The sequence below is a fragment of the Bos javanicus genome, chromosome 22 (genome assembly GCF_032452875.1).
Source record: "Bos javanicus breed banteng chromosome 22, ARS-OSU_banteng_1.0, whole genome shotgun sequence".
Lineage (NCBI taxonomy): Eukaryota > Metazoa > Chordata > Mammalia > Artiodactyla > Bovidae > Bos > Bos javanicus.
In genome coordinates, this window is record NC_083889.1 from 54329494 (window position 1) to 54341637 (window position 12144).

The 12144-nt window shown below is 53.6% G+C and overlaps 1 protein-coding gene across 8 annotated transcripts in view; it reads left to right on the plus strand.

Annotated features, from left to right (window-relative positions):
- The window catches only part of ZDHHC3 (zinc finger DHHC-type palmitoyltransferase 3), a 60930-nt gene that overhangs the window by 32236 nt on the left and 16550 nt on the right, over window positions 1–12144 (plus strand). For 4 of the 8 annotated variants that reach the window (XM_061397055.1, XM_061397060.1, XM_061397056.1 and 1 more), the window contains exons 3-7: window positions 745–869; window positions 6846–6942; window positions 7515–7596; window positions 7707–7802; window positions 10817–10947. In XM_061397055.1, coding sequence (XP_061253039.1) covers window positions 745–869; window positions 6846–6942; window positions 7515–7596; window positions 7707–7802; window positions 10817–10947 — 531 coding nt within the window. The remainder of the gene's footprint in view (window positions 1–744; window positions 870–6845; window positions 6943–7514; window positions 7597–7706; window positions 7803–10816; window positions 10948–12144) is intronic. The other 4 variants (XM_061397059.1, XM_061397062.1, XM_061397058.1 and 1 more) reach the window with 1 other exon arrangement.

Below are 12144 nucleotides of genomic sequence, written 5' to 3' on the forward strand. Positions count from 1 at the left end.
AAGGATAATATGATGACCATTCATGTGTTTACCTCCCAGCTTTGTAAATTAAAAAAAAAAAATTACAAACGTTAGCCTCTCTATATGCCCCACCCTCACCCCACTTCATTCCACCCCTAGCCTCCCCACCACCACAGAGCTGATCATTTTCCTGGGTCACGTCTGGTTTTCAGCATCTTGGTGTGGAGAGCATGTTGAATATTTGAATATTTGTGGATTCCTAAGAACTAAACACAGATTACCAATCCATGACAATAGTCCTGGTGAAAAAGAAAATAACACTTGATTCAGTAACATTCAGAGATGTGAATTTTGACCTGGGTGAACTGGACTGTTTGATGTGATAATCCCCAGTGAACATTTGCAAGAACTGAAGCAGTCCCTGGGAAATCTAATGTAGGCCAAAATAGTAATTGATGAGTCAGATCCTCAGTGAAATATTTACTGATACATAGGAGAGGATGCATTCAGTGAAAACAGTTTTAGTAGAATGGAAATAGAAGGTCATCAGAAATGATGTAACTGTCCAGTGTGGACAATTATTCACTTTTCCTAGGGTAATTTTCCCAGGGTAAATTCTTATCATCGGTGTTGGCGTAACTCTGAACAGAATCCACATGTTGTTGGCATGAAGATGTCCTGTCCCCTTGCGTGGAGCTGCTACTTTCGAATGACGGCCACCTCCGTGGTATGTCACAACCGAGGGCACCCCTAGCCTGACCCCAACGTCTCTCTTCCTTACAGGGGGCAGTCCCCAAAGGAAATGCCACTAAAGAATTCATCGAGAGTTTACAGCTGAAGCCTGGGCAGGTGGTGTACAAATGTCCCAAGTGCTGCAGCATCAAGCCTGACCGAGCCCACCACTGCAGGTACGCTGTGCCGCCCGGGCCCCCTCCTCATCCCTGCCCCCCACCATAGCCCTCCACACTCCCCCCACGGGTGCCATCACCCACAGGACTTCTGAACATGCCCTGCTCTGGGCACGGAGTGACTGCTGCAACTCTCCCTCCCGCCTCCACAGGAGGGCAGGGATGGGAAAGGGTGTTGGGTTTGGGCCCAGGACACCTATTGCACGAGTCAGCTTTGCCATGCTGGCTGGAGGGCCCCACCCAGGCCCTCGCCCATCTCTGCTCCGTGTCCATGTCTGAAACTGAGCTGATTTCTGCCCTTCCTACCTCACGGCTTTATTACTGTATGAAGGGTGCTCGAGGTAAAGCTTTAGAAAGTCATTCTGGGCATGTCTAGTGCCTGACATCTTTGAGGGGCAGGTCCAGTTTCACAGAAATTGGAGATTTCACCTGCTTTCTTCCTGGCATTGAGGACCATGGAAGCTCATGGGAGTCCTCAGGATGGGCGGGTCATACTAACGTGGATGGCCACAGGGAAATGAAGGCGTTATCCTTGAAGGAAAAGAACAGCTTTTCTTAAAAACAAAACTTCTAGAGGTCTGACCATTGTAGAATTCAGCCAAAAAAGCCATTTCCCCATTTTATGTGCAGTGATTTTTCCTTTTTGATTTTCAGATTTCTTTGTTCTTTTGAGTCTCCTATGCTAAAAAAAAAAAAAACTTGTAGGTAAATATTGCGCTTCATCATGACAAGAGGACTTTAATGCTAAATTACAGAAATACAAGCCTGTCACTTGCTCCCATTCTCACATGAGTGTGTGTGGGGGCTGGAGAGGGGCTGCAGAGGAATGAACTGCCTCCCAGCGTCAGGAGGTATCGTCAGCCTGATGCTGTGGAAGCGTCTGGGCTTTGTGAGAGGTCCGAGTGGCTGAAAGGTGTCTTTTCTGTGTGGGCTGTGCTGCCCACCTCTCAGAGGAAGGCGGTCAGTCTCCACAGCCGGGTGCCGGGGTTGGCTCCCGACAGCTGCTGTGTCCTGGGCACCTCAGCCCACCCCATTTCATCATCGTCGTTCCCATGGTCAGCCCCAGAGATGGCTTCGCCATAGCACCGACTCTCCCTGGATGAGGAATTAAGGCTGTCTGTCTTTCCGTCTGTCTGAGAGAGCGAGCTGAAGCCCTCCACAGCTACTTGCTGCTTCTCAAGGGTAAGGGCCAAGGAGCGTGGGCAGAGGCCACGGGAATTGCCGTCTTCCATGGGGTCTTCTGTCCCTGGGTCAGCTTGTTTCTGAGATCTGTATTAGAAACTAATTCAAAGAGGGAGGCACCCAGCTAGCCTTCCCCCCGAGGCTTGGGAAGCCAGCTGCCTCCACCTCCCGGGTGCCGTGATTGCTCAGGGCATCCCGGTGTGGTGGAGCGATGCTCTGGTCAGCACTGGAATGGCAGTGCTGTCCCGGTCATACCGGGGACCATCTCTCAGAGCCTCAGCTCTCTCCTTTATAGAAAGGGTTGTTCCTCCTAGCTCGTGAGGATTCAGTATGAATGTCTGTTAGTGGAGGAATGTGTGAGCGCTGGGGAGGTGCTGGGTTTACACAGGCTGGGCCAGACACAGGGAAGGGTGAGCTTTGTAGAAAGCACTCGGCGACCACAGTGGTCCTCTTCCCTTTCCTCCCCACCGCCAGGCATTTCCTCACCGCCTCCTCCTCACTTCCTCCCTTCACAGGATGATCCGAGGGAGGTATTCTTGAGTGCTAGTAAACAAATCGGCCTTGGCCAAACAAAAGCCGCGGACTCAGATAAACTCAAACGCAGAGGAACTCGAGTGATGCTGCCTGTGCGTGGCCTGCTCCTGTCTCGGGAAACGTGTGCTGCCAGCCAGTCCTTGGTGATGGCTCGCGGTGGCCTGGGCCATCTAGGCACCCGTGGTTTCGGGTGAGCAGAGTCCCCAGCACACCAGACAGAGCTGGGTTTGTGGCTGGTGGAGCCGAGGGCCCTGTTGCCCTGCTGGAGAGAGTGGGCATCAGTCCTCCTGCTCAGGTGAAGGGGCCACTGTTTGTGCCCAGCTCTCTGCTTCCTCTCCTCCCAGAAGAGTGTGTGGAATTTAAAACTATCTCTTAAAAAAAATTAAAAAAAAAAAATAAATAAAACCATCTCTTTGCCCTCAGCTCTGATGGGTACCATGCATATTCCCTCACATTGACTTGTTAGGTGTTCCTTCCAGCCTGGTGGTCTGTGAGTGGGTCTTCCTTCCAGCCAGGCTGCTTTCTTCTTGACGTCAAGGACCACAGAAGCATGTGGAAGTCCTCGGGGTGGGCAGCTCATGCTGACATGGATGGTCAGGGCATTAGGTAATGTGTTAGGTTCTTTTTGCACAAGGAGATGGAGATGTCTGACCTCAGCGAAACCTCATATTCCTCCCCTCCTCCCAACACGCACACGCACACGGAAACACACACAGGCTGAGACCGCCGCGGGCTGCTTAGGCCCCTGCCAGCTTGTTTGTCTTTCTCGTGCCCTGTTTGAACACTTGTTGTTATTGTTGTTTAGTCACTTAGTCGTGTCCGACTTTTTTCTACCCCGTGGATTTTAGCCCACCAGGCTCCTCTGTCCAGGGAATTCTCTATGCAAGAATACGGGAGTGGGTAGCCATGCCCTTCTCCAGGGGATCTTCCCAACCCAGGGATCGAACCCTGGTCTCCTGCTCGGCAGGCAGATTGTTTACATCTGAGCCACCAGGGAAGCCCATCTGGGCGCAGCCTTACCCCAAATTGTTTCTCCGCTGAGACCAGAATGCTGGAGATGTCTTTTTTGCTTATAATTTTAATTACAGTGAATGAGGTGTGAGATGAAAGCCTATATGCAGAGCATGGTCCCCTTGGGACCTACTAGCTGTGTTCCTTTCTCTTTCTGTGCTGTGATGTCCCCGCCTGAGGCGGTGGAACCTGTCTCCTCATCTGTAGTGTCAGAGCCTTCACTCTGCTGACCCTTGGTAAGCTAACCCCAGGCTTGGCTCTGGGCTATAGTGGTAGAGGGGAGACGGCCCTGACCCAGGAGCTTACCGCCCAGGCCGGACAGATACAGCTTGATGGGTGCCGCTGTAGGGAGGGCAGGCAGAAGCCCTCAGCCTCTTCTTGGAGCCTGAGAGCCAAGGAAGGGCCCTTGTGTCTCCCTGGAGAAGGAGGCACGAGCCCCAGGAAACCTGAATTCATGGGATCCGGTGAGCTTGTCGGGCTCTTTAAGGCTTTCCAGGAAAGTGCTTTGGGGATGGATACTGGTAGGGAACCTAGAGGAAGAGGGGAGAAGCCCCCTCCCTCATCTGATACCAGGAGGGACCTGGGGGGACGCTGAATTCAGGAGCACCCAAAATAACCTCCAGGGAGGACCCTTGGTCCTTTCGGTGACTGCCATAGCGGGCTTAGGACGTGTCTGTGCCTGCAGCATTTCGCACGAGAGCCACTAAAGCTGGCGCAGGAGAGGAGCTAGGGGAGGTGTGTTTCACCAGGAGGTGAGCGTGGAGAGAGGACCCTCTGGGAGCCCGTGTGGCCACTGTGTCGGGGGGAAGGGACACAGTGAGCCTCCTGCCCGCTGGGGACTGGGCAGAATGCTGGCTCTGGGCTATAAGTTCCCAGTCAGTGGGATGTCAGGGGCTGTGGAAGGCCCACAGTTTTTCCTCCTCTCCCTGATGGCTGGTGCCAGAGATGAAGTAGCCAGGCAGGTAAGGGCGGTCTCCCCCGGGGCCTGGAGCATCCTTCACCTGGCGCCCTGCAGACCTACCCCAGGCCTTGCCCCTGGCGCTCTCCCAGCCCCAGTCCCAGAGCCGCTCAGGCCGGGCATTCTTGAGCTGCGTCTGTCGGCCTCTGAAGAGAGGCCTCCAAGCCTCCGCGTGGATGGACCTCCCTGTCCACGTGCGCCACCACTCGACCCGGGAGCCCCACTTCTGAACAAGTCTGTAAGCCGGAGGGGGAGGCAGTGTCTTGGCCTGTCCTGTCTCTGCAAATAGGAAAGAGACTCAGACCGACACTCTGGACAAAGTTTGCAGCTCTCGGTTGGCTATACTCCTGCCTGCTCCCGGAAGGACGAGCTGTGTTCTGATTTGATTGCCCAGAGAGACTCACCCATTGTGAAACCCGTCTTCCCAGATTCACACTTGGCCTCTTCACGGAGGCTGGGAGGGGAGAGCAAAGGACAGATTCGCTTAGCCTCTGACAGCTCTCAGAGGATGCCAGGTGCTTTGGCACTTCTCTGCTGCTGAGCACACACTGTCTTGGAGCACCCACCTTAAATCCCTTTTACAAAATAGTGTGAGTGGAAGAGAAGCTGCTCGAGAGCCTAGAGCAGGGAGGTGGTCACCCTCAGGGGTTCCCTTGATGGGGTGGGGGTTAAGAAACCCCAGAGCTGAGGAAGGACGTGGAAGAGATGGTCTACAGGGCTGGTTCCACGGTGGAATGTGTTGGATGAGGCCCAGGATGCAGGGAGCTTTGCTGCCTGCTCGTCGGGATTTGCGAAATTGTACACTGGGAACAAGGAAAGCCTACTCATTCATTCATTCATCCAAATTGGTGACACAGAGAGAGGTTGACCAGATGGTGCTGCTGGCACCTGGCCTTCGGTTTATTGCCCTCCCTGTCCCTTTCATGCATCCTTTTCTTACCCTGCCTTTCTGGCTCCCAAGGAGACTCTGGCGCTGGGCTAGCATCTCTGAAATGTGCTCATTTCCCATAGGCCTGTGTTATCAAGAGCCTCTGAAGCTGTGGAAAGAACGAGGGTGGAGACCATGACGCTCGCGCTGGTCTGAGCCAGTATCTCTCCTCACTTTCTCTTATACGTGTCCTCTGGGGCGGGGGGCCGGCAGGGGGAGGTCTGCCTTGCCAGCAGAGCTCATGCCGGGCTTAGGAAAGGCCACGCCTCCCCCTTCGGAGTGGTCTGGGCTTCCTGACCTGTAATCTGGGAACAGCTCTCCTGCAGCCCCCCGCCCACTTCAGTAAGAACCTAAGATAAAGTTGGTTATGGAAACTAGTGGAAATAAACGCTGGTGTGAACTCAGGGCCTTTCATAAATATATACAACAAGCTTGTATTTACAGTATTTTAAACTGTTTTGAACATGTAATGCCCCCAAGATAAATTGTTATGGAGCCTATTTTAATGAATTGAAAAAGAAACTGTTCTCAATGAGTCCATCTTGTTGGCAGATGGCTCTTCCTGAACTTGAGCTTTGGGAATAGCTGCTTTCGAGCCCCTATTTAAGCTTTGTGCTCTTGTTTCAGATTGTTACTTGTGTCGTCCAGAAGGGAATGGGGAGGGCATTTTTTTTTTAAATCAAATATCATAGCTTCAAATAGTCCCAAGCCAAAAACTATCCCAGCAACAAGTTAATAACTGTTTGCAAATTAGTGGGACTTCTGGTCAACACTTAAGCTCAGATGACTCTTCTGCTATTTTCGGCTAAGTGGATATTATCTTAGAGCTGAAAGGTCCTTAGAGGGGGACTTCCTGCAGCCCCGTGACACGCAGTTCTTGACCCCACTCTGAACTCTTCAAGTGCTCACTTTCTGTCTCTTTGTCTCTCTCTATTTCGTCAGCCACTCTGGCAAGTCCCATCAGGCCCGCCCTTAGGGTTTTTGGCCTTTGGGGGAAGTGAGGAGTAGCTCTATCCCATCTCATCCTGACAAGCTTTCAAAACTGCCTCTTTTTTCTGTCCCCTCAGTAAACCAGAATCTCAGCCCACTCTTCCCTCAGGAGAGCCGTGTCCTTCTCAGTTGAGTCAGTTCCAGCCTTTTTCTCTGTGAAACAAGATAAGAGGCCTCGGTGGTCACCACCTGTCCCCCTGTCTGGAATGACTGTGACCTTGGGGGTCCTGTCCCTTCCAGGCCCTTCCAGCACACACGCAGCGAAACACTGGGCCGCTGAGGAGGAGTGGTGCTGGAGCGTGGGTTCTGAGTCCTCCTGGCCCTCCCGCCTCCGTGGGGGCCCCCCTCAAGGTCTGCCTTGCGGCTCTTTCAGCGTCTGCAAGCGGTGCATTCGGAAAATGGACCACCACTGTCCCTGGGTCAATAACTGTGTCGGCGAGAACAACCAGAAGTACTTCGTCCTGTTTACAGTAAGTCAGCTTCCGAATGCCGTCCCCACCCTGCGGGGAGCACTCGCCGTTTGCCTTGCTGCTGGCAGGACGGTGCCTGGCCATGCAGACCTCTGCCTTTCTGCCAGAGCTCTCCTTGGTTCCACACGGGCCCACTCCCATGCCCTTCCCTCGAGCATCTAGAAAACTGCTTCCAGCTGATTAGCTCTAAGCAAAGGGCCGTGTTCTGGGCTCCCAGGCCTGGTGTCGAGCTCAGTAGCCAAGAAGGCGGCCACCCTCCCTCAGCTGCAGGTAGGTCGAGGGCTGGAGGGACCACAGGCAGTCAGTGCCCTGACCCTTCAAGCGAGAAGAGGCAGCGGGCCCGGAGCCCCCAGGACAGCCCGAGCCCCACTGCCCCCAGGGAATGGCCGCGCACCTCAGACCTAGGGGCGGGGGCTGGCTGGGGGGAATCACCAGGTGGCTCTCCGGCCCCTCCCTGCCCAGCCCTCAGCCTGAGCATTCCTGAGTGGGAGGTTGCAAGCACCCCGTCCCGGGCGCCCACACGGCCAGGCGGTTTTCACAGCAATGGCGTCTGCCCTGCTTTCCTGTTGCAGATGTACATAGCTCTCATTTCCTTGCACGCCCTCATCATGGTGGGATTCCACTTCCTGCACTGCTTTGAAGAAGACTGGACAAGTGAGTATATGCCAGGGCTTCCCTCCCTGCTCCAGGAGGGGCGCGTGACCGGAGTGGGGGCGGGCTCTCTGTCTCTGTCCTGGTGCCAGGGGCTGACCTCATTTTATTAGATCTCCTGCAAGCCTATGGACTGACCAGGGAAGAAACAGCAGAGGCCCGAATATCTCTTCATGAAATAAAGCAGCCCCTTAAAGTCAGTTCCACAGGTAAAGTCGTGAGTTGGACAGACCCTCCTGGGTCTGAGCGGGCCCAGGAAAAATGTAGGCCCCAGCGGGGAAGCGCATCCCAGGAGCAGAGCCGTGCCTTTAAGTGAGGAGCTTTAATTGAAGGTCATTGCATCCCAACCTTGCAGAAATCCATTTTTAACTTTCTGGCTAGGACATGGGTGGGGTTTTTGTTCATTTGGGTGTTTTTGTGTGCGATAATTTTTTTAGCTGCTTAATCACCAATGTATGTTAAGATGGTAGACAAATTCTTCCTGCTTTTGAAGTATCTCGTTTAAAGATGCAAATGCTGAGGAGGGAACTCCAATCACAAGACTGCATAAATCCTGAGGGGAAAAATATAGATGCTGAACGTATAATTAAAATTTGAAATTTTTTAAGAAGAATAAAAATGAGATATAAGAAAAGAATTTTTAATATAGTAGTCCCCGCTTATCTGCAGGAGGCATGTTCCAGGACGCTCTGTGGATGCCTGACACCTCAAATAGTACAGAACCCTACATATACAGCGTTTGCTGTTTTTTTTTTGTTGTTTTTTGTTTTTTTAAATATGGATGTACCTATGATAGGGGCTTCCTGGGTAGCTCAGCTGGTAAAGAATCTGCCTGCAATGCAAGAGAGCCCAATTCGATTCCTGGGTCAGGAAGTTCCCTTGGAGAAGGGATAGACTACCCACTCCAGTATTCTTGGGTTTCTCTGGTGGCTCAGTTGGTAAAGAATCTGCCTGTAATGCAGAGACCTGGATTTGATCCCTGGGTTGGGAGGATCCCCTGGAGGGGGGGTGGGGGGCATGGCAACCAACTCCAGTATTCTTGCCTAGAGAATCCCCATGGACAGAGAAGTCCGGCGGTCTATGGTCCATGGGGTCACAAAGAGTCGGACATGATTGAGCGACTAAGCACAGCACAGCATACCTATGGTAAAGTTTAATTTATGAATCAGGCACATTAAGAGAGTATCTGAACGGCCAGCATCACTACTCTTGCACTTTGGAGCTGTTGTTAAGTAGCATAAGAGTTACTTGAACATAGGCACTCTGATACTGTGGCAGTCGACTTGGTCACCGAAATGATTGGTAGCATATGTAGCATGAACATGCTGGACAAAGGGATGGTTCACATCTCATGTGGACAGAGCCAGGTATGAGATTTCATCATGCTTCTCAGGGGAGTTTGCGCTTTAAAACTTATTATTTCTGGAATTTTCCAGTTAATATTTTTGCACCAAGGCTGACTGCAGGTAACCGAAACTGCAGAAAGCAAAACCACGGATAAGGGAGAGACTGCTGTAGCTGCTGGAGGAATGAGGAGGCTGCCTGCCGGGCTCCTCCTTTCACACGCAGTCTGTGAGACAAACACCTCGAGCAGAAACATGGTATTTCCACCCTTTTACCATTGATTGGTCCCCTTCTTCATGTCATCATTTTTTATGAGTTTTGCTCTTCCTGCATGTACTGACTTCTTAGGTATCTTTAGTTCCTGACCAGATATTAAGAGATTTTTCTAGCCTCTGTTCCTAGCTTGCATCTGCCCCCTTCTGTCTTTCTGGTCCACCTGGCTTGACCTCATCTAGGGGAAGAAAAATCCCATGGGTACTGGTCACCTCAGGCTGCTGCAACAAGATGCCATAGACTGGGAGGCTTAAGTATTTATTTCTCACAGTTCAAGAGTCTGGAAAGTCCAAGATCAAGGTACCAGTCAATTCCATCCCTTACGAGGACCCTTTTCCCAGCTTCAAATGGCCCTATCCTCATGTGTCCTCACCCAGCAGAGAGAGAGAAAAGCAAGCTCTCTGGTATTTCTTCATAAGAGGTCATGAGGGTGGGGCCCTCGCAGTAGAATTCGTGCCCTTAAGAAGAGACGTGCGCAGTGCTGAGAGCACTGAGGGCCACTGTTGGGGCAATGGAGTTGGCTGGGACCATTGCTTCCGTGTTCCCACTTAGTGCACAGGAGACTGTCAGCGGGGCCTTATCTCAACCTTGTAACAAGCCTGCAGGGTAGGAGAGATACTCCCCCCTTTGCAGATGACAAAAGTCGGTGTTTACAGAGGTTGAGCAAGTTACCCTGTCACATGGCTAAGAAGAGGGCCTGTGATTCAGGCCTTAGTCCTGAGTGGGCTTTTCCTACCCTGTCTGGAAGACTCCACCACCCAGGGTCTTACCTGCATGCTCTGGATTGTCTGTGGTCAATCCAGATGGAGTGGATTTCCTCCAGCAGGGGATTTCCTGATGGAGGTGGCTTGAGGCCCCCAGTTCCTCTGGTCTCAGAGCAGAGGAGGTGCTGGACAGTCCCCAGAGTACAGTTAATACCATCTCTGCTCAGTTAATACCATCTCTGCTCAGCCCTGGATCAATGGGGCATCCAGCTCATGTAAGAGGAATCCCCCAGGATGAGGGCATCTTGAACTGATGTTCAGAGAAGGGTAAGGAGGCAGTTCCACCTTCCCTCGATCTGCTTCCCACCTCCCCAGACTCCACTTGCAGTTCCATGGCCAGCCCATGAGAACGGTGCTTGCAGCTGTGGCAGGATGGTGGCCAGGCCACCACTCTAGGGCAGCTATAGGGGATCAGGAAGCACGGCACCCCTGTCTGGGAGCAGCATCAACTTGCTCATGCTGGGCCAAGGTGGAGTGGGGCAGAATTCCCCTCGCGAACCCTCGACCGTTCCACAGTACAGAAAGAAAACTAAAGCTCAGAATGCCCCAACCTCTCGCCCAGATTCTTTTGTCGTCAGGCATTGCTCCAAGGCTGATGGCCAACACCAAGCCGAACAGAAAGTCCCTGCCCTCCTGGAGCCTGGGGGTTGAGTAGGCAGGGCAGACATCAGACAAGGGCAGACAGAAGCAGGCAACTCCCAACACGTGGCCTGCGATGGGGTGTTAGTGCGAGCTCATGGTGTTGGAGGCTGGTGCGGGGCCTGGAGGCCAGCGAGGAGCCCGGTCCTGTGGGGCCAGAGGCAGAGTGGAGCCCCGAGCCCCACGTGTCCATTCTCTTGCAGAGTGCAGCTCCTTCTCGCCGCCCACCACGGTGATCCTCCTCATCTTGCTCTGCTTCGAGGGGCTGCTCTTCCTCATTTTCACATCTGTCATGTTCGGGACCCAGGTGCACTCCATCTGCACGGATGAGACGGTGAGCACGGGGGCAGCCTGCCACCACTCCCTCCACGGCTGGGGCTTGGGGGCGGGGGGCTGCCTGCAGGTCAGACCTGGGAGCCCAGTGGCCAGGCCGCGGGTGTGCAGGGCCCATTCCTCCCTTTGCAGTGGCCTGTGGTCTTCTTCCTCTGGCACTCAGGTCACACAGGTATGGGGCCCAACAGCCTCTCTGTTACGAGCCCCCCCAGCCTCCCGTGATGGTTCAGTCTTGTCCACGGCTCTGTGTCACTCTACAAGGCACTGGGGTGCCCTTCCTGTCTAGCGGCCATGGGCCTGGAGATGGGTGATGGACAAAGGGTGCCCTGACCTGCATGGCACAGGCAGGGTCAGCTTCCCAGTGAAAGCGTCTTTATGATCCGATCCTGAGAGTGGGGTCAGGAGACAGCCCAGTGGGGGCCCCCAGAGCAGTGGGCGCAAGGCTGGTTCTGGTCCCCGTCTGCGGCCTCCCGCCTGCCCCACCTTCCTCCCTGTTCACAACTCCTTCTCTGGGAGTTTCGAAACTGCTGGAGCCCACACCCCTGGCACCACTGCTGCCACCTCTAAACCCTCCTAAGGTGTCCAGAAGCCACCTGGTGACCAGTCCATGGCTGTGATGTGGGCATTTCTTCCCTCTTTGGCATTGGGGTCTCAGAGAGGGGCCCTGGGTGGAAGGGGCAGCCCTGCGCTCTATGGGGACGTCGTGAGTCCATCCTCAACAGTCACCTCGGGTCTTCGGGGGGACGTTGGCCGGTTGGGTAGTCAGCCTTAGCTGGAGGCTCACAGGAAGACTCAGCCTTTACTGCTGCTGCGGCCCCACCCCTGAGGGTGTGGAGACTCAGCATGCAGAGGAGGATGGTGTGCCGGCTGCCAAGGCACCATCATTGGGATCTGGGGCAGTTCCCGGTGGCTTAGAAGGTTACGTGCCTCTCAGCACCTTTTTTTCTTTTATAACTATTAGTACCATTATAAAAGAGTGTCTATAAAAATAGTAGCCGATGAGGTTCATCCAGCCGTGTGTCTGTGCACCGCACAGACCAGCTTCTGTGTGTGAGACCTGCAGGGAACCCAGAGGTGACCATCTGGCCCCAACAGCTGTCAGGACGCCACTGGGCCACACAGGCTGTGGCCTAGGGGGTCAGAAGGCAAATCATGGCCCTGGTCCTAGTCGTTCTTACCCCTCAAGGCCGTTCCTAAA